General features: G+C 40.5%; 1 protein-coding gene across 2 annotated transcripts; it reads right to left on the bottom strand.

Moving 5' to 3' along the window:
* Window positions 1-1,392: 1,392 nt before the first annotated feature.
* On the bottom strand, window positions 1,393-23,126 carry LOC134751837 (sprouty-related, EVH1 domain-containing protein 2). 2 transcript variants are annotated; one of them, XM_063687335.1, is made up of 12 exons: window positions 22,912-23,126; window positions 18,478-18,599; window positions 16,782-16,873; window positions 15,373-15,541; window positions 12,625-12,662; window positions 11,839-11,962; window positions 10,791-10,876; window positions 9,748-9,847; window positions 8,433-8,520; window positions 7,670-7,781; window positions 6,844-6,935; window positions 1,393-6,022 (listed from the first exon to the last, which is right to left on the bottom strand). In XM_063687335.1, the coding sequence occupies exons 1-12, from the start codon at window positions 22,929-22,931 to the stop codon at window positions 5,887-5,889; spliced, it is 1,179 nt and encodes a 392-aa protein (XP_063543405.1). In that variant the 5' UTR covers window positions 22,932-23,126; the 3' UTR covers window positions 1,393-5,886. The 2 variants fall into 2 exon arrangements, with proteins under 2 accessions (XP_063543405.1, XP_063543403.1); XM_063687333.1 differs by having other exon boundaries at window positions 12,625-12,713; window positions 22,912-23,120.
* Window positions 23,127-23,369: the final 243 nt, after the last annotated feature.

The following is a 23,369-nucleotide window of genomic DNA, read 5'->3' as shown; positions in this document are numbered from 1 at the left end:
ACTGGGCTGAAGCCATAATTTTAAAAGAAGAAGAAGAAGAAAGTTTCGGTAGTTTAGATTCTTCAACCGATCAAGCATCTACACGGACTGGATCAAGTTCTGATACTGAAATTCTGCTCCCACAACCTTGATGCTGGCAAAATTGTCCCAATGGACAGATGCCAAGAACCAAAAACAACTGAACTTGCTTGTTGTTTTTCTTATTTTTTCTCAACTGTATTAAAAAACGTCGTTTGATACACGCGCGGAAATATCATTCTTCACTCGTCCCGAGTCTTGCCACTCGCCTGCGGCTCGTGACAAGATATCTCGGTACTCGTGAAGTAATGACATACTTTCCGCACTAGCATCGAAATGTAACTATTCTTTTGTGCGCCGCGGTGGTTACCTCATTTCTCATCATGGTAAAAATTCAGATAACAGCATCCGGAGTTAACACGTTTGGGTAATGTAGGACGACAGGTAAGAATATTCGGAGAGCAAAAAGCTGTTACATAAATTTGAGCCCTATGTGTAGCACGCTAAAATTGCCTTTAAAACGGGCGTGATCCTTTTCACTAATGAGTAATGAGGTAGCCACCGCGGTGTACAAAAGAAACAATGCCTTTGGGCGATAAAATCATTTGAGATAATTCGTACTATACTAATATTATTTATGTTTCAAATTCTAAAACTATGTTCCTTCTTGAAAATTTAATATATTTATATATTAAGATTAGTTGTAAGGTTTAATTAATAACAATTTTCGCAATAAAATTAATGAAATAAAAAATGTGTTATTCCTTTTCCAAACAAACATTAGAAAATATTAGTAAGTAAATATTCTTTATTGTGCATCATAAAGTTAAAAAAATACACAAAGAGAGATTAAAGCTTAAGCCTGGGTAACAACAGGCGGTCTTATCGCTAAAAAGCGATCTCTTCCAAACAACCTACATAAATTCGCTAAATTGAGAACCTATCAAGAAAGGAAACATATGCTATCCTCCATTTAGTGAGATAAACCGTCTTGAAGGTTAAATGCCGGCAACGCACTTACAACGCCTTGCAGGTGTCCATGGGCGACGGTAATCGCTTACCATCAGGCGATTTGTCTGCTTTTTAGGGTTCCGTACCCAAAGGGTAAAAACGGGACCATATTACTAACTCCTCTGTCTGTCTGTCTACCAGGCTGCATCTGATGAACCGTGATAGCTGGGCAGTTGAAATTTTCACAGATGATGTATTTCTGTTGCCGCTATAACAACAAATACTAAAAAGTACGGATCCCTCGGTGGGCGAGTCCGACTCGCACTTGGCCGGTTTTGTTTTAAAGTAGTTTTCTAATGGTTAGTGTGAAGTGTTAGAATAAATAGGTAACTAAGCAAATAATAATGATTGAAAATGCATTAATATTTACGATTATTTATTTCATTATTTCAATTACATTTATATTCATATGAACCATTCACATACTTAAACTTTGGTTTATATTCAAATTTATCATGCTTACAATCGATAAAACACTAAAACATTCATTTATTATAATTTATCCTTAAAGAAATTAAATTAACTATAGTAAAGTCTCTTTTTATTTCTAGCTAAGATTTTTCCAAACGAGACATTGTTAATATTAAAAAAACAATTAAAATATTCTTAGTGTAATATTAAACACTTAATACATTTACTTACATTACGATATCATATTTAAAAAAATATGCGGAATAACGATTAGAATGTCGAGATGTAATTTGGCGACGAGTCTCACTTCGGACACCGTTTTGTTCCACTCTGTATAGTTATTGTTTTTTTTCTGTATACGGTCCTGACAAGTTCGCGATCGCGATTAGACAATAGCTAAGTCATATCGCGAACGCGATAAAATCTAACCTTTCGGCACCCGCGATTGAGCCCATCTATCGTGAAACACCGAAGTTGTTAAATTTTTTCAACTAATTTTTTTATTGAATTTCTCATGTTTTTGTAGTTACCAAAGAGCGACTGCAACGCGGCTTACAACTCGACCGTGGAATAACCCTATTATATAAATGTACAAAAAAGTTGGTCATTTACTCATTTATTTAACGGAATAAGATTGTCAAACGAATGAAAATATATTTTAGAAAAGGCATTAAAAAATTTGAAAACTAGATTATTTATTCGTACAGAAATGATTGAAAATGCGCGATTACTTTAAAATACATTAGGTACCTTAATATACGATTTACTTTTAACTCCCACAAAACATTAATATTTCTTTAAAAATTCGTACAAAGTTATACGTACTGTTGGCCAAATGTATTTTTCTTATCAAATGTGACAGAATTCGCCTTGGTCAGCCGCACAGACAACTTTGTACACGCTAGCTTTAGGTATCCCATAGACAAATCATTTTTTTTTTCGCAATCTCAGGTATCCAAACATCTAGGCTTCTAGGGGTGTCTGAAATTGCGCAATAAAATTGACAGTGTATGGGGTGGCGCTAGCATCAAATGGAAAAACTGGCAACCCAAGATATCCTTGTTGCCAGTTACTACCATTTATAATACATGTATTATAAGGAGCAATCCTCCTTGATATAGCTTTCTCACTATATAAAAGAGACAGAATGCTTTATCTAGGATGATTGTATTACAGCGTTGCCTAAAATGGCGACCATAGACAAAGTCTTATTTTAACACGAATAATCTGTTGTTAAAGTGACATTACGTTCGACTCACTCCCATCAGTATTATTTTTATTGACAGCATTACTGATTAACATCAATAATAATGCCATCAATCAATAATATTGACTTTTTTGACACGCCCGATGGAAATGCTTCGATCAATTCGATACTCCTTATTCTTAAAGTATCGAGTGTTAACCAATATTTCCTTAATTAAATATTAAAGAATTTCGCAAAAAATACAACTTGACATGTGTATGGTTTTCATAGTATAGTCTGCGATAAACGGGTCACTTGAATGTCAAAAAGTTGACACAGACTATAGGTAATCTACTACGCGTAGTTTGAATAATTCTAATTAATACAAAGTATGTATTCAAGAAAATTGTCAAGTCAGCAGAAATATTTTAGAATATACAAATGTTTCTTACAGCAAAGTGTCGTGTAAAGTATTAGTACTCGTATTTTATACAATCGTGATACAATAGGGTGATTTTCAGTCGAGTGCCGTGTTTAGGCCACGAAGCTTGCTGAGTGGCCTAAGTATGGCACGAAATTGAAAAGCTTGATTATATCAATATTGTATACATATACCTATTTCAACATGCAGCTCTGGAAAATATAATACTATGGTTTCCATGTAAGTATCCATCATAGATATGTAACATGTTCAAATAGAATTTTCACTTCGTTTATACTCTCATATTTGACAAGTATATATATATAACTAGTTTTTATAAAGATCCAATTGTTCTTTATAAAAACTAGCATCAAAACCTACTTAACAGATCGTAGAATGAGATTAATAACAGATCTAACAAACGCATTAACAATCAAAAGCTAGAATACCTAAAATTCATGGAAGACAGAAGAAATATAAGACTGAATAAGCAGACAACCTCTTGTACTAATTTTAAAGAAACGCGTGAAGTCCATTACAATAATAGTCGATTCAAACAACCCTTTCACCGCCAAAGACGTCAACTGACGCGCGAAGCTACAGCCCAATATCAACCTTCGTGCATTGCGACAAGGTTCACAATAACGCGCCGCACACGTGGCGTTAAACACGATACGGAACCAATGTCATTTAATAACACTGTTCTTGATAAATACTTAGCATTTTATTGTAAATTTCCGCATTATTAACATACAACGTTTTAGCTTTTTTTTAACAAATATTACGCCTAATTTTCATCTTGCAATAAACTATTACTGTAAAAGGACTTCATACGTAAAAATTACATTAAATAGCATGGCACAATACTCCTCAGTAAAGTATACATGTAAGGTTAGGTTAACCATGACGAATTAATACCATACAGATATTCCATAAATGCTAAATAATTTAACAATTCATAGAGTGGCAACATTCATTTAAATATGGCAACATTGCAAAGTCTAAACATCTGTAACGTATTTATGATAAATTGTGAAACAACAGAAGTTTCGAAACGCATTTAAAATTTAGTGTAAGTATCAAAAACTGGAAATTTAACTAACCTTACTTTAGTCATTCTTTTCTCACATTTCCATTTCCTTTTTAGAGTATACTCTTTCATTGTCCAACTCGCGATATCTTTCGAAAGCACAATCCTCAGGACTTTCAATTCTCCCGGTCCACTAAAAACACCACAATATTAATTGCCAAGTCAACACTGTCTTTTCACACAATTTCATTACGAAAATTGTTACCAAACTAGGCACACTTCAGTGATGCTTCCGTGTTTTCTATTTTCGCTTGGAAAATATTTTTCTTTAAACTTATTAGTCCACAACACTTTATTCACTGTCCATTTCACTGCCGTGCCAAGTTTGGGTACATTTCATACCAAAATTTGGCAACCCTTCCAGTTTTCATTTCCATTTCGGCATCTCAAAGATTCCATTGGTAAATAAATACACAACCATATATTATAAATAACAGCTCGTCTCGCATTATATCTTGTTACAACTACTATAAAATATGCGTTATTTTTGTTTGCCTTTTAAATCACTTGCACTGAAAATATCTCTTGTATGCAATAGTAACAGCCTGTGTTTCTAAAAATACTGTTTTACCTTTCGGGAGCGTTCGCTAGGATGCTTCTATTTCTAAATTAAATGTTCACCAATTTCTCTCGTGTATGGTGTAATAGCGAAGTTTACTAACCTTTTTAAAACTCTCTTTGTGACGTTAATAAGGGCCTTTTACACCATTTTTTTCAGCGTCAGTTCCCATTGATTATTCGCCAAGTATAACCGATAGCGCCAGTCTAATTTTCATTTAACTTAACGCAGTCTTGTCACGTCCGCAAAACACAGCCAAATTCAACCATCGTGGTTTAGTTTCATTCCGTGCCATTCGACGAAGAGCTATTCTGATCCACCAAAGATTTAGGTGTTAAAGGCAGACTAGCGCTCGGGGGGCTAGGTGTCACCGGTAAAGCCGGGGTACACGGAGGCGTTAAGGGCAAGTCAGCACTCGGGGGGCTATCGGACGATGTCACTTGCGCACTCGGCGAGCTGCCAGTTAATGGGAACGGACTGCCCGACGGTGTTAACGGGAGATCAGCGCTCGGGGGGCTAGGGGTCGGCGGTAAATTACCTAACGGTGTTAAAGGTGAGTCGGGTGGACTACCCGACGGTTTGTGAGGTGGAGTTCCTAACGGTGTTAAAGGTGAGTCGGGTGGACTACACGACGGTTTGAGGGGTGGAGTTCCTAACGGTGTTAATGGTGAGTCGGGTGAACTACCCGACGCTTTGAGGGGTGGAGATCCTAACGGTGTCAACGGTGATTCGACGCTCGGACTGTCCCGGGGCGACGGTTTAGCGGTTCGCGGCGTCAAAGGCAGGTCGATACTTGGCGAACTGCTCGACGAGTCCTCGCGCAGCGGACTCGCGATCGGCGTCGAAGACTCGGTGCTCACCGAACTGGGAAGCGGCGTCAACCACGGCGCGCTCGGCGAATTCGCCGCGGACGTTATCGTTTCCGCCCGCGGGCTTAACGTCGACGCGCTCGGAGGCGACAGAGGCGGAGTATCACTTGTGTTTTCTAAAGTTTCATTCGGCAGGCTTCCCAGCGGTGTCAAATACGACGGAGCGGTCGTATTCGGCGAGCCGCACGATGGGGCCGATATACACGTGGGGCTTTGAGTGTTGTGACAGATCGGCGCCAGCAGCGAGCCGCTGGGGCTCACCCTGGGTTGAGCGACACATGGTGGTGGGTGGGCGCCGGGTCGGCCCCCCGGCCCCCTGCGCTACTGGTCCTGCGCGCGCGGCCGGTGCGCGCCGCCCGCCACGTGCGCGCGCGCGCATGCGCGGTGCACGCAGCGCAGCGGCGCGTAGCAACACAGGCACGGCACCAGCAGCGACAGCAGCGTGATGCCCACCCACCTGACACATCAATCATAATCATAATCATAATAATTTATATAACCAATTTACACGTCAATAATAAATAATTAATAATAGTGATTTCCCAATAATAGTGATCTAGTTATTAGGTACAAACAGTTCTGATTAATAATAATTAACTAAATGTTTTAATAATAATTGTCAATATAATAATGTATACCGCAAATGGTGGAATTAACATATGATAATAGTAAGCATTATGCCTTACACGCAATGAATTCGTCATAGCTATAAAACGATTGCTCGATAAGCCACTGCTTTAGGTGGAATTTAAAGCTGCCCAAGCTTGGAGCATTAATTATGTTTTTAGGCAACTTATTGTAGACAGTGGGACCCATGACGTGGGTGAGTTTAGATGACTTGGTCAACGTCCGGCTTATATCCGCAATCTTATCTGCGTTCCGCGTTTCGTACGAGATTAACATTCTAAATGTTTTAAATGCCGCCAGATGAACTCTTACATATACAGCCACATGCAGAATGACTATTGCTGGCAGTGTTAATATACCTAGCTCAATCAATATTAGGCGACATCTCACACAGATCGACCTAGCCGCAAACTAGACGAAGCTTGTACTATGGGTGTTAGGCGACGATATACATTCATATACACGGTGGCTAAAAAATAAGTGCATTCCGGGGAGGTTTTGGAATTATACTGAGCAACTTTTACTATGGGACCGACACCCACCCCGAAATCGCGGAATTTTTTTTTGCTGTTCCTCGACCTCGACAGAAGTGGGTGCCTTTTATCCCTTGGTTAACAATCTACTATTGTATCGCAGTATGTCCTAACTCACCGCTTGGCGCAGGCGTGGTCTGGGGGTGCGCACGCGCACGGGTGCATGGCGAAGTCTCCCTCCGCGTCCGACATGCAGTGGTACAGCATACACTGTAACAAATATACTTATTTGTTCAAATTGTTACAGTTGTCCTAATCAAAAATGCTGCACGACGCCATTCGCTTGGCGAGGAACAGAACCCTATGGAGGAACCTGATCTTCAACAGGACATGATGCCACGGTCCTCAGTATTGAGGGACCGACTGAAGAAGAGAGAGAGAGAGATAGAGAGAGAGAGAAAGTGAGAATCAAAAATGAAAAGTAAATAACGAAAATCAAATTTTCCTAAAGCAGTTATTTGACGACGTAAAAAACTATCCCTGTTATTCAGAATATACCAAAGTTAATTAAAACTTTTTTTTATTGATACTCTATTTTCATTTATAAGTAGTACTAAGTACTATGGCACTGCACGTAAAACGTCAATTATTTCTTAACTTATACTCATTTCGTATAGTATAGGGAGCGTGCATGAACTGTAGGTGGCAGCACAGGAGCCGTCAGATTATTGGACGTGCGACTCGGCACGAGGCGTAAATGTGAAGTTTATGCTTCCGATGCAGCCCACAAGATGTCAGAACCTACTCTGCACAAGAAAACGTACGAGAACGGTAGATGGCAGCACTTGCTTTGGCAATGTACGTATTTATGTTTCCGATTCAGGCCACAAGATGGCAGACCCTTCAAGGCGCACGGCCCCTATACAATCAACGAATCTTTGCTGAAACGGCGACGCTTAGCTTGCGCTTCTCACTCGCTCGGTCAATAACACGATGGTACATACCTGAGCACATTTGATACAGGAAACAGCGTCGATACAAGTCTTGAAGGCGTCCGGAGCAAATTCACACGCACCAGCTCTGTTCGCACTCTCTAGGTACCATTCGTGACAATGCCTGCAACATGATAAGGTACGAATTAATTATTGAAGTCATAGTTACACAAAAAACCGACCGAGTCGGACTCGCGCACGAACGTACCGTTACGCAAACAACGGCAAAAAAATCACGTGTTGAACACGGTTTTATTTATGTGTCATAGTTACATAAATAAAACTGGCCAAGTGCGAGTCGGACTCGCGCACGAAGCGTTCCGTACCATTACGCATAAAACTGCAAAAAAATCACGTTTGTTGTATGGGAGCCCCACTTAAATATCTATTTTATTCTGTTTTTAGTATTTGTTGTTATAGCGGCAACAGAAATCCATCTGTGAAAATGTCAACTGTCTAGCTATCACGGTTCATGAGATACAGCCTCAGTGGAGTCTTATTAATAGGGTCCCGTTTATACCCTTTGGGTACGGAACCTTAAAAATCGAAATATTCACCGCTTCCGGCAGGACTTGAACCTGCGACCTTTAAATCATAAATTATTTATTTGCATGTATAGGGTCAGATTACAGTTGTTATATCCAACAGGTATCAGTTTTTATAGTTGTTGGAAATCGTCCAATCTAAACAACAACTGAATGGTTTCCACAGGTCGCAGGTTCAAGTCCTGCCGGAAGCGGTGAATTTATCCTTTAATGTAAAAACCTATACTAACCTGCATTTGAGTCTCGCCTGGAAGGTTTCAGTTGGCTTCTTGTCGGGCAGCGGCGGTGGCCCGCTGTACGGATGTTTCTTTATCGACCCTGGAACATTCCAACATATGTGCCATTCTCAATCAAAAGGGTACTTATTGTCGGTTGTCAATAAAGCGGTATTTCCATATAGCTTCAATTTGAAACATAGAGTAACTTATACTAGAGCGGTACTGTCATAGTAAATTTTGTAACCCCAGTAAATTCACTGCCATCTGTCGACACACTTTAAAACTAAAAATAAAGATTTATAAAAATATGATAGAATGTATTTAAATATAGATAAATGATTTTTTTTATTTGCATTAATTATTTTTATGATTTTGACCCATGTTCTTTCACTGATATGCGTTAAAATTGTTACATAACAAACGAAACCGTCAACGCCATCTATACGACTGTAGGCCAAAACTAGTAGCGCCCTCTGAACGAGAATCAATTTTTCTTGATTTTCGAGGCACGTTTTTTCCTTAGACTGTATCCATCTATTACGGAGTTATATCTATCTTTGATTTGAAATCAACCTTATCGACAAGCTACAACGTACCTTTTGGTTGAGAACGTCACAAATAATAAATTTTCGTCCAAAAACGGTTCAACGCTGTCACGTGATCTGGATGACGTAACGAGGTGATAAACAAACGACTGTCGGTGCCAGAGGACCGTTTGACAACTTGTCTGTGCGTGTTTCTCACGCCGCGACGTCACGCGCTCCGATTCGCGTTTGCAGTCACGTGATGCTGGGCATTATTTTAAATACTTTTAATTATTTTTAATTAATTTATTACGCATATTTACACTTACAAAATATGATTTCCAGCATTCTAATATCCCTGCTATGGTAAAAACAACATTTTATATATTCGCGATTCATGTCAACATCCCTATTCCAAATCAATATGTAAGAGCAAAGATAGAGATATAACTGCGTAATAGAGAATACAGTCTAAGGTGAAGTCGTGCCTCGAAAAAAAATAATTTGATTCTCGATCAGATGGCGCCACTACCTTTGGCCTACTCTCGTAGAGATGACGTTGACGGTTTCGTTTGTTATTTAACAATTTTAACGCATATCAGTGAAAGAACATGGGTCAAAATAATTAATATAATAAATGCAAATAAAAAAAATCATTTATCTGTATATAAATACATTTTTTGATATTTTTATTTTTAGTTTTAATCATGTGTCGATAGATGGCAGTGAACAGTGTGGTTACAAAATTTACTATCACAGTACCGCTCTATATTATATCCTCTTTGGTAAGAGTTAATACGAACCTGAGTCCCGTTTCAATAATGGTGGTTTGGTGTTGGGCGAGGACTTCTCAGAGCTGATCATGCCACCCGGACCCACTTGCGGATACGTGTATTCGTGCACCTGAAAGTAAATAGTCGAAATAAAGTTCGATATCACATGGACGAATAAAACGAGAAGAACGACGTTTACACACAATATGATAAAGAATTTTTAGGAATATTCTTCCTACTTAAGTCTTTTACAAAATGTCATATTTACTTGGTAAAACTATAATCATTCACCTGACAACCGTATTATCTTCAAAATATTCTTATTTGGCTTTACTACACGGACACAAATATGTAGGGGACCTTATTGTCGATGGCGCTTACGCCTTTATAAACGATGCTCCGATATAAATACAATGCCGCGAGACGCTGTGCGGCGTAAGCGCCATCGACAATAAGGTCCCTTTTCATAGAAAATGCTCCATATTTGTTAAAATTATCAACAGTATCAATCAATCAAACAATAATCATTTATTTCGAAATATTTATTACGGCTATTGCCAGAGGGCCTACCGCGAACACCAAAGTTCGCAAATTAGGCTTCTTTCCCTGTCACTCTATCTCTCTCTATCTAATTACGCCTTAATTGGAATACAAGAGAAAGATGCCAGCAATTTGCTAACTTCGGTGTTGGCGGTAGGCCCTATAGATGGCCTCCCTAACGCAGCAGGTCATTATGTTCGGAGCTTAGATCTTAAAATAACTCGGTTCGAATCCGCCCTCGGCCATTAGCTAGCCATACACGCACGGATTTGCCTGAAAGATGTGTCTGGCGGACACATCCGTCAATGTGTGGCGAGAAATAGACAGATGGGCAGCGGACGGGCATCCGGCGGACAAATCTGTGTCTATTTCTCGCCACACATTGACGGATGAGTCCGCCAGGTCCATCTTTCAGGCAGATCCGACGGGCAAATCCGTGCGTGTATGGCTAGCTATTGGGTCTTGGTCACTATTTCTTCAGTATATGTATGTCACTAACTTCAGTTTATAAGGTTTTATTTAATTTCACTTACAGCTGACAGATGTACGTATGGACACCTCTCCGGATCGTCGTCAACCATTTTATCTTCATACTGGATCTCGTATGTTTTCATTGTATCTGAAATAAAAAGCGCGGATATAAAAATATTAGAAGGCAATTTATTGAACCAAACCGATGGATTATTCGATGTTTATGCCATTATTGTTTCTTCATATTCGCGATTCTGCACAATATGAATTCCACACAGCTGAATTTTATCACAGCTATCCAGCTGTTTATTCAGCTGTGTGGAAATCATATTGTGCAGAGATTGTGAAGAAATAATGACTGTGAAGAATATAACGCCTGTGATAAAATTCGATTGGGTGGAATTCATATTGTGTAGAATCGCGAATAGGAGCCGTGTCGTGGGGATATATACCGCGATGGCGCAGCAGGTTGATGGCGGAGAGGATGGGTGTCTGCTGAGGTAGTGAGCGTGTCGGACGCGAATCGCCATCGTCTCGGAGCCGTGTCGTGGGGATAGTTACCGTGATGGCGCGACAGGTTGATGGCGGAGAGGATGGGTGTCTGCTGAGGTCGTTAGCGTGTCGGACGCGACTCGTTATCGTCTCGGAGCCGTGTCGTGGGGATAGTTACCGTGATGGCGCGGCAGGTTGATGGCGGAGAGGATGGGTGTCTGCGTGAGGTCGTTAGCGTGTCGGACGCGACTCGTTATCGTCTCGGAGCCATGTCGTGGGGATAGTTACCGTGATGGCGCGGCAGGTTGATGGCGGAGAGGATGGGTGTCTGCGTGAGGTCGTTAGCGTGTCGGACGCGACTCGTTATCGTCTCGGAGCCATGTCGTGGGGATAGTTACCGTGATGGCGCGGCAGGTTGATGGCGGAGAGGATGGGTGTCTGCGTGAGGTCGTTAGCGTGTCGGACGCGACTCGTTATCGTCTCGGAGCCATGTCGTGGGGATAGTTACCGTGATGGCGCGGCAGGTTGATGGCGGAGAGGATGGGTGTCTGCGTGAGGTCGTTAGCGTGTCGGACGCGACTCGTTATCGTCTCGGAGCCATGTCGTGGGGATAGTTACCGTGATGGCGCGGCAGGTTGATGGCGGAGAGGATGGGTGTCTGCGTGAGGTCGTGAGCGTGTCGGACGCGACTCGCCGTGGAGTTCTCGGAGCTCGAGCGGGAGTCCGTGGGTAGATTTAGACACTGGAAATACACAATAATACTCATAATTATTATTCAGTCGTGCAAGTGCAGGAGACAAACGTCTTCTTTCCGTAAGTAGATTCCAAAACATCGCGTAGCGGGTGGTGTTGGCCAATCAGAAATCAGTCTCCAGTTTCTTCCTTTCAAGGACAGAAGAATCTACTTGATGGACTTAAAATTGTGTACCGATGTATTTATGGATGTGAGCGTTGTGTTTATGAGAATGTGTGTCGACCCGATTCGAACAATGCCACAGAATAAATAATAGTACTACTGTACGGAAAGGAAACTTCCTACAAAACCGAAGCTTGACAGCGGTTCAGGGTCGAATCATGCTATCCCTTTCTAATGTATGGTACTATCCCTTTCGACTATTTAGGGTTGTTAAAATTCAAGTCATTATCTTATCTGTGGTCGTGCACGCAAAGGGACGTCAAGTTGTGCCAACCCTAATAATTGCTCGGAGCAATGCTGAGCCGAGTTTGCCCGAAGCGAGGAGATTCGCACCCCTGACAATGCTTATAAGACATCACACCAATATGATACTGATTTGTCAGTGTCAAAAGTGACGTTTTTGGATGAAGTGTAATTTGTCATGTGTTTGTGTGTGTGTGTGTATCGTGTAAAAGAGCGAGTTATGACTAGATGTCAGTTAGACTCACCTCAAATATGTTTTGTTCCTCATCGTCGTCGGCCGGCGCTGGATTGTGTTTTTTGTACGCGTGAAGCGCAGGCCACGCCCCGCCCAGACCTGTCCAACAATAAATGATCAATAATACGTCACAGTTTAACAGGCGTAATGCCAGCAAATTAGATGGAAACAAAGAGATATGGCGCGCCACGCGTAACTTGTATCGCGCGTTATACAGGCTGTCCTTAGCCATTGGACAAACCCTGAAATCTCACGAAGGGCTACTTCTCAGGAATGCTCTAACGTTAATATTTCCTAAATTAGAACAAAAGATTTAAAAAAAATCAAGTTATTTCCAATAATCGTAATTGGAAGTGCTTTTGATAATTTGTTCAAAATGTGCGGCAATGATGACATTAGTCAAAAGTCAGAATCTTATTAGTGTCATAAATAAAAAGATAATCAAAAAGGTCGTAGAAGGTATATAATCGTGGCATCACCGAATGGGCCCTACGGAAGACCAGCGCTGGCTTTATAGCTAGCATTATGCTGAGTTGGGTCCATTTCGTGATGCACACTTGATGATCTCTTCTTTTCTTGCTGTTGTTGTCTGTACATGTTCGTACTTGTGTTGTGATCGTCACGAATAAATGTCTTTTATCTTTATCTTTATCTTTATAATACTATTTATTACCTCAGGAGCTACTAACACATACAGGCTGCTCCAAAGTATAAAATCGTAATTTGTTAATGAGGGCTATCGTATTTTTGCTCACCAGTTGGCGCCTCTGTTGATGGTGGTCCAAAAGACTAAAGAACAGCTGTCAGTCATTGAAGTGACAAGTGACATTTGACATTTCGAACTTTGCGAAGACCTCCATCCACACTAGCGCCCCTAGCGGCGAATTCATACGCGTTAGCCCTCATTACTTCGTAACCGCTACACCGGTTGTTATGATACTTTGTATGGCTAGGGACATCCCGTATAATAATTAAAAAACCGAAAATGAAAGCCCCTTCAGCTCTAATATACATCAAACTGTGTAAAAATATTTTCAATAATGTCAATATCCAGAGAGGAAAATGGGGACTACGTTAATATGGAGAAGCGGTTACTCGCGTCCACTTTCCTCTTATTAGCTATGTTTCGTCGTTATGTTTTACTTACTAGCTAATTGTAGGTACTCACCGTGTAGAAATCCAGTATACGGAAGCAATGAAGAAAGCACATTAGATAAATTAGTTAACAGACAACAATATATACTGATTCCAGGGGCCCATTTCTCGACCGGTATTAGTCTAATATTATTAGTGTGTTGTCACGGTAACCCATACGACTTGATAGTGCGTGGACTAATAATATTACCATAGAGTAACTTATACTAGAGCGGTACTGTCATAGTAAATTTTGTAACCCCAGTAAATTCACTGCCATCTGTCGACACACTAAAACTAAAAATGAAGTGAATTGAATTGAATTGAAGATTTATAAAAATACGATACGAGTTATATCTATCTTTGATATTACTCTAATACCGTTCGAGAAATGGGCCCCAGTTCAAATTATAGTATGTGACCAAATGTGTCGTATTCAAGCAAAAGGTACCACATTGTCGCTTGCCATGAGGACGCTCTGACAGGTTTTTCGTATAAAGATACAAGCAATTTTCGTCCTTATGGTAAACGACAATGTGGCACCTTTTGATCAAAAACGTCACAAATTCGGAAATAAATTTAATAATTTTACAAGACTGAATGGATATTTTAGTAAATTTTCAATCGGTGGAAGGGTTTTATCTAGAGATGGACCGAATATTCGTATTCGGCCGAATAGTTCGGTTCACACTGCCGAATATTTACCGAATAAACATTTCTTTTTAAAAGCGTCCGCTATAATATAGCTGGCGCGGGGGTGCACTTCGCGATCAGAGGGCCTACCACGAAGATCGAACTTCGCAAATTGCGGGCATCTTATTCTTTTAAGTACTCCAAATGGCGTATTTAGGGCGATAGAGAAAGATGTCCGCTATTTGCGAATTTCGGTGTTCACGGTAGGCCCTCAGGTATGAGACGGTTCCGTTTCTTTTCATAAGATTTCCCGGTCGGCCGGAAGGGGAAAGATCAAAAACACGTGACGAGTGCAGACCACGGACCTGTATGAACTTGATTTATGTCGTCGCTATACTTACTCAACCTCATATCTGCAACAATCATTTGATGGAAATGTCGCTTTTCTTTCATTCGGAATACGGGTGTTTTTGTTATCAAATGAGTGTTGCAGATACGAGGTTGAGTAAGTATAGCGGCGATATTCGATTCGGTATGAGCTGAACCGAATGTTCGGTCGCATATTACCTTTTACCTACGTTAACATCACCTTTTTTATACCACGTCGGTGGCAAACAAGCATACGCCCCACCTGATGGTAAGCAGTCATCGTAGCATATGGACGGCTGCAACTCCAGGGGAATTACATGCCCGTTGCCGACAAATTAAAAACCTGTACACTCCTTTTCTGAAGAACCCCATATTGTAAGCCCCTCGAGAAAACCTAGTATTTTGTAAATATTAACCTTTTCGACGCCGTGTCAAACACAAAAGCTGTCAGTCAGAAGTGTCAAAACTGAAATTGAACTTTATGCACACGCACTTAGGTCTATGTTGCTCTGTGGTCTGTGACCGATTAATCCGTCTTTGGCGCTGGACCTGCGGTGCCGATATATCCGTCATTGGCGTCCAGAAGGAAATCGTCGTACATAAGTGCCTAGATCTAACTCACCGTCTAACAGTTCCTCGATGGCGGTCCGCACGCCGCGGTCGAATGCGCGCGCATCCGCGGCCGTCTGGAAAGTGAGGCCGAAACGCTTCTCCTCCGTGACCCAGTGGTGGAACGTTGGCATCACCTTGTTGTACTGGAAATCCTTTTTTATTGTGCATTCTAAAACCACCTGGAATCAAAATAAGTGTTCAATATCTCGTTATCTAAGGATGGGCTTTGAATAAGGTCGCTTTCACTATGTCTATTTAAAAGTTCACTAAATTTTATCGAACCTCGTCCTGCCCACGACATTAAGTTGAAGCCATTGAAATTTAAACCGAATTATTAGAAAAATAGAGTTGATTTTCCTTTGGTTCACGTTTTAAGTATAAAAAAAAAGAATTTTCAGTGTAACCTCAATGCTCAATCTATTCAGGCTTTTCATTCATAACTTGCTAAAAATGGAATATGTCCTTTAAAAATCACATTGGGCAGGGCGAGGATGCTCCACAATTCTCTACTGATTGACGTTGACCAGTCCGTCGATTGTTAGTAGGTATCAAATCGATAAAATGTTATGTTTATTCATTAATATAATTTTGGAGATAATTTCATCTATAAATTATGTTTGGTGAGATAAAACCTCTTTGAACTAACATTTGAAACCTAATAGTTGGTTAAAAAAAATGTATTACTCGACCAAATTAAGAAGGCTCCGTTTCCATGCATATTATTAGCAATCAGTTACCTTCTTACCTCAGTCGGATAATATAATGAAAAAGCACGATTGTTATAGTATACTAAAAAAGGCACGCGTGTTTAATATCTAGGATTATGATCCAAAAATAAATTTATCCACTAGTGGGGAAAGTAATTTGACCTTGGATGGAGCGTGTTTGAGTAGCTTTTGACAGAACAGTTAACAAAACGTAAAACGCTCATAATAATGGGTCGTTCGATATTAATTATCATTAAATAAATGGTTTGAGAATGTAATAAAAAATGCCAAATAGCTTTATTTAATAATATTTTAAGTCATAAACCTCAAAATTCCATAAGAAATATTAGTATTTTTATAATGATGTTGCATATAACTGAACGCACAAGTTGATGCAATTTCAAAACGCATCGTCAGAAATGTCAACATTGTCAAGTGTCAACAAATCTTTTACTTTAAAACTTCTCACCGACTCCGACTCACGTAAAAATACACAACTTACTGTTATAATATCGTTAAAAAATGAGTGATTCCAGTGATGAAGATAATCGAACGCCTGTGGATGTTGCATTTTCCTCGCTATAGTGAGGTGAAATACACACGGTTGCAAATGTATTTTACTTTTCGTGTGTTGAAACACTCGCGGGTAAAATACAACTTTGCACCCGTGTATAACAAATAACTATTTTTGTTAATTTTAACTTAGCCTCACCATGTTGTCGCTGATCCGTTTTCCGTGTATGAAGAAATCGTGTGTCGGTGCGTTTGCGGACGAAGATGACGTGTCGCCATTACTGTCGCCCCCTGCAACGACATTTTATTATACTACAACTATTATTACATATACTTTTTATTTAAATACAAGATATATACAGCGGTACTACGTAAACTAAATTAATAACTAGCTTAAATCTAAAATAGTCCCTTGAGGCATTGTACCAAGGATGCTGGCGGCATTTCCTCGCTGTATCGCAATGCTGATACGTTGTGCGAGGAAGCCGCCAGCTCTTCGGTCACCAGTTACGTCAATCAGACGATTCGCGATTTCTGCAAACAACTTAAGCGCGCTGGGACCCCATGGACCTAGAGTTAATAGTTATTATTGATGATTATTTAGTTAATAGTTGCTATTGCTCGCAGAACTGATGGCCGGTGGGGCCGGAAGGTTCTAGAATGGCGTCCGCGTACCGGAAGACGAGCTGTCGGTAGGCCTCTAACAAGATGGAGCGACGACCTAGTGAAGGTCGCGGGAATTCGGTGGATGAGAGCGGCACAAGATCGGTCGGAGTGGCGAGCCTTGGGGGAGGCCTATGCCCACTTGTCCAGCAGTGAACGTCTATCGTATCGGCTGACATTATGATGATGATGTTTTCTGGAAGACGTCCTGTCGGACGCCCCAGGTATCGCTGGTACGACATGGTGGAGTCGGATCTGCGCGAACTTCGAGACACCAATTGGCGAGAAGGTCGCACAGGACTGAGAAAAGTGGCGCTGTCTTGTGTCGGAGGCCAAGTCTCATTTTGGGTCGCTGAGCCAACGGAGTAAGTATGTTTTCTGGAATATTTTCCTCATTGCACCCACTTTAGAAAACTTTGCCCTATAGCTGACTGTCACAGTCATACACAGTAGAGAATTCGTAAGTGATTGTAACTAAAATGGCTCATGTCTTAGAAAATCACTAACTTAGGACGCGCTGCACTTTAGGTTGCCTATTTGCCTCGGACACTTAGGAAGCTGCAGAGTTAAGTGATGACGGGCGATGTGTAATCTAAAAAGGGACGGTTTTTATCACAATGGGACGAAAACAAACTTGGAACATTTTTATCATAATTTGTGTATCTGCGATCAATGCAAATGGTTAAAACTGTCAAAGTTAGTGTTGTTGTTAGTACATCAACTTCTTCTTCAAAATAGGCAAATGATCGATACATATACTTTTATGCTACCGTTAATAGGATTACTTTTACTTATAACTCTGTTCTCGTGTAAGTGACTTGTATGTCTTTTATGAGATTAAATATCTTTAAACCTAACCTACATATGCAAATGCTACTTAGGTACTCGATATTTACCCGGTATAGATTTTCAAAATCTTTTATACTGGACGCTCGATGCCCAAAAGGGGCGGTATCGGTAGTTCGAAAGGGACGACCAAGGGACGGTGTGGCATTAAAAAGGACAGAAAATCGTCCTATTTGGGCCGATCTGGCAACACTGCTCGGAGCGGGTAAGCGGAAAGCGGGTTAACGAAAAGTAGTATGAGCAACACTAACTGGCGCGGACGCGTGCGACGGATTTTACCTACAATTGGTACCCGCGGGCATGCACCAGCTGGCCGCTCAAGTCGGCGAAAGGCCTTAGGCGGCTTGGATTGGACTAGCCGACCCGTGCTATAATACACTACATACCTGCCGCGCGCTGCCGCTTGCCCACCATCACGTCGGCCAGGCCTCCGCCCCCGAGGGCGACCCAGCCGCCGGTGCCTTCGTCGCGACACATCACTTGCGCCCGCACACGCACCACGCAGACACTAGAAAAGACAATAATATTGTAGTAGGCGTAAAGTCACCTTGAGTCGTTCGTGTAACGACACCTGGCCCCGCCCTATTACCTATTGAAAGCGATACGAAATTGATCTCTCTCTTACTAAAATAAAATGATTATTTTTTTAAGCAAGTTATTTTGATAAATAAACCACCATTGAATACCGTCAATCACACTTCGTTTTATTGAACGACAATACACATTAAAAAACCGGCCAAGTGCGAGTCGGACTCGCTCACCGAGGGTTCCGTACTTTTTATTATTTGTTGTTATAGCGGCAACAGAAATTCATCATCTGTGAAAATTTCAACTGTCTAGCTATCACGGTTCATGAGATACAGCCTGGTGACAGACGGACAGCGGAGTCTTAGTAATAGGGTTCCGTTTTTACCCTTTGGGTACGGAACCCTAAAAAAAATTGTGCAGTTTTAATTACTTACCATTATCTCACAGACCACCCCCTCCATTATCTACTAGTAAGATATAGGTAGACGATAACGTATGTAAGTCTGTCTGTTTGTGAGTCACATAAAGTTAGAATTTTTATATTTCGGGACCACGGTATTAGAATTTTCTAGTCTTAGATTTCCGAGTACCTAATAACCCATTTAATGAATTAATTCCACTCAAAGTGGGTATGCACTTTTGCAGCTGTGTGTACATAGGTAGGTATACTACTAACTAAGATATGCAAATTAAACTTTTTCTGCAAATTGATAAATCTAAAATAAGTGCATAACTTCGAAAATACCTAATCCCTCTAAAAGTCGCAAAAATAAGCGCCCCCTTCTATAAACTTACAAACCCATAACTGAAGTACAATCGCCATCAGATATATCGGAGCGGCCAAGGTGCTCACAAATATCTGAACACGCCTCTATTGTCAAGGCGTTGGACTGCGTGTTCAGATATTTGTGAGCACCTTGGCCGCGCCGATATGTCTGATGGCGACTGTACCTGGTCGTTCGCATTTGACCGATGTTTCGTCCATTCATGATATAACAAATGAAACCACAAATTATGAATGACGTTTAAGAATTAAAGTGAATGAATCATTCGCGTTGATGATTTGATGAATGACATTCCGTGGATGGAGTTGATGACATCATTGGAACAGGAAATACATAATATTATTGTATAAATAAGAGACAAATTTGACTGTTTTATGCGTGGGTGTGTGACATAGCAATTAGCAACAAAGACTGCTTTTTAGGGTTCCATACCCAAAGATAGATGGATAGATAAAACGTTTATTTGGATGCTGCAAAACACACAATTTTATAAGTAGCTACATTGCAGCAGGGACCGGCCCGCTATCCCTTATCGGGGTTTTATAAGGGTATTGCATAAGGCTTAACTCACCATACCCTTTGCCAGACGAAACCCTTTGTTTTGCTTTTAAAAACCCTTATATAAAGCTACCACATTTGAGTAATCGGTAGCCCAAATACCCTTACAAAACCCTTATCATCCGCTCACCAACACCTTGCATATTGCTTATAAGGGTTAGCCTTATAAAGGGCTTCCCTTTTAGCATATAAGCGTGCTAATTTAAGTCGTCTACCTCGTTCATAAAGCACACATTACTTCAAATCCGTACGATCGTCGGCGGCGACGGCGGCGTTCTTTGACTAGGCACGTATTTTCTTTCCTTTTCATACACTACCGTGGATATATACTAATCCTGTCTCTTTCACGCAAAGGGAAACCTTTATAAAAAGCGCTTAAAGATAAGGGTAACCCTTATTAAGAGCTAGCCTTATTTTTGGTTAGCTTTTCGGTAAGGGTTAGTCAAAGGTAAGGGTATGAATGGGCTTGCAGTTCAAAAGGGAAAGTCTTTCAATGTGTTAGCCGTGTTTAAGTGTCGCCCATTGAAAGGGTTTTATCGCGGAAAGGGTTGTCCGGTCCCTGCATTGCAGTCAAGTAACTTATGTACTAAATTAAATTAACAAAAAAAAAATTAGTTTTTAATGGTTAGCTGTACGCTGTGTGCATTGCACCAACAACAAAAGGGTTCCGACTCAGCTATACGCTCCACTCTATTGAGCGAAGCACTGATATTCTGCCGGAACGAAGATCACGCAAAGGGTAAAAACGGGACCCTATAACTAAGACTCCGCTGTCTGTCTGTCACCAGGCTGTATCTCATGAAGTCATGAACCGTGATAGCTACAGTTGAAATTTTCCACAGATGATGTATTTCTGTTGCCGCTATAACAGCACAGTAAGCGGTTGGTCAGTATAAGCGGAGTCATAATAAACGGATTCCACTGTATTATGAAAGCATTTTTGCCCAAGCTGAAATGGAAACCTTCGCTTTGCTTGGCCAATTAGAAAATTGTGAGATTTATTTTTGTTACTGTACCAACAGCTCAAACTTGGGTACTAAGTGAATATTGGGTACTTTGTTCAGCATACTTTTTTCCATCTGCCCAGAAGCCGGACTTCTACAACTTTATTTTAAAAACTGGACCCTGAGGTAACTAATTGGTGACCCCGGTCTTACTATATCAATACTTGTGCTCTGTTACCTCTTCACGCTTAAACAGCTGAACCGATTTAGTTAAAATCTGGTATAGAGATGGTTTGAGTCCCCCGGAAGGACATAGGGTAGTTTTTATCCCTGAAGTCTTCCTTTAAGAGGGTGAAGGGGGGGGGGGAAGTTTGTAGGGGGTATGTAATTGATAAAAAGCAGATTGGGTAAAAAGCTATGCAAATTCCTAAGTCCATGCAGACGAAGTCACTGGCAAAAGCGGGTAATTCCGTCTGTCTGTCTGTTACCTCTTCACACTTACACCGCTGAACCGATTTAGATGAAAATTGGTATGAACATACTTTGAGGCTGGTGGAAGGATATAGGATAGTTTTTAATCAGTCATCAACATCATCCCACACAGATGAAGTCACAGAAGATAGTATTCAATAGGTATCTTAAACAGTAAAATGTTGATAAAGCTAAATGAATAGGTTGTAAATTAGTTCAGATATAGGTATAGGATTCATTAGAAGATACCTATATCTAAACTAATTTGAGTTCTAACATATCTAATCATTATTTCTTACCCAACCTATTCATTTAATGAAAACCAAACATAACTAGCGATCAGTCCCGGCTTCGCACGGGTAGACCGGGTAGTTCAACAAATGTACACAAAACCTTTACAAATTATACATATAAACCTTCCTCTTGAATCACTCTATCAGCTCTATCTATAAAAGAAAACCGCATCAAAGTCCGTTGCGTCGTTTTAAAGATCTAAGTATAGGTACATAGGGACAGACAGCGGAAAGCGACTGTTTTATACTATGACAATTTTATTACAAGTGTTTTCCATAGGCACATTTGAAATTGAAATTAATTTATTTTAGGCACAAATCCCATATAGTGTTAGTACAAAAAATATTATTTGGCTACCTATATCTATGTTAGTGTAGGTACAATATGTAAAACAATAAAAAAAATTGCCAAAAAAAGTCTTCTTAAATGTAGTTTGAATTGGTTTTTTTTTGTTCCTAATGGACTTGGGTGTGTTTGTTGTTATTAGGTGACTGTTAGGGCATACTTAAATTACTTAATGTAAGATGCAAAAAATTAATTTTATCTATTGTAAAAAAAAAGAAAACTGTCACATTCACATGGCATATTTTACACCACTGTCAGCCAGTAAGTGCTAGTTTTGTGAAGCTTAAACAAAAACAAATTCATTTATTATTTTAATTTATTGCAACTTACAAAGGCATTATATTAACACAATCAAGCTTGACACCTTTAATATAGATAGACAATGACGTAAAATTACTCCTTCATTGTCCTAAACCATGCATCCAAAAAAACCCAATTGTTTAATTTTTTTAATCAAGCTAAACCTGCGCTCGACTCGAACCACGAAACATTTTTTTCGCGGAAAAAATGCAATCGGAATCATCCGACGAACTGAATCAACGCGTGGTGGGATAATTTCATTGAGGAAATAGCTCGCAAGCTAGCTCCAAATGACCCCGAAAGGAGAACTTGTATTGTGAATGAATGAGTATCATTGATTATACTTATACAGTACACACAGGGTGACCTAAGGGCGTCGGTCGGGCTTGCATGTACTTAGCTTAAAATACTTTCTACTGCTGGACTGAAATATACAGCTCAACCTTAAGCTTCAATGAAGGCTAAGGCCTTCAAAAAACACCATAAATCCTCTTACACATCCCGTGAGCTGTGGAAAATGGCCGGGGTAAGGCCCTCCCTACCAGACAGGGCGCAGCATATATCACAAAAACTGAGTTACGCGGACACCACTTACCTTTCAGATGCCTCGGTCATGATTCGACACGTCGAATATCCTAATTTCTACTCGCCACTTCACAGATTTCACCATTTTTATGACATAAATACATCAGATTCACTTGCGAATCGTTCTTATTTCGGCCCTTTGTTGGGCCTCAGTACGCTTGCGTCAAGAAAACAGTCCCGGTTATTCAATGAAAGCGTGGTGACTGCGCGACAGGTGGCGTAGTTATCGCGCACGGGCACCGATTCTAGCTATCTCATTGGCGGTTTGCGCCTTTTCCTCAATTTCAGCCAATCACAGCAGAGTGCACTGTACGAGAGCCAATGACGTCACTTTTCTACCTTGACAAGATTTTTTCGCGGCGATTTCGAACGAGCGCACCACCGGTTCAATTTTTACAATGAATTCACTTTAATAATCTCTCCTCAACTGAAAAATCAGCCCGATTTTAACTGAATTCAATAATTTCA

The sequence above is a fragment of the Cydia strobilella genome, chromosome 23 (assembly GCF_947568885.1).
Source record: "Cydia strobilella chromosome 23, ilCydStro3.1, whole genome shotgun sequence".
In the NCBI taxonomy this organism is placed as follows: domain Eukaryota; kingdom Metazoa; phylum Arthropoda; class Insecta; order Lepidoptera; family Tortricidae; genus Cydia; species Cydia strobilella.
The sequence above is the reverse complement of the archived record's forward strand: the minus strand, read 5'-3'. Positions and strand labels throughout refer to the sequence as shown.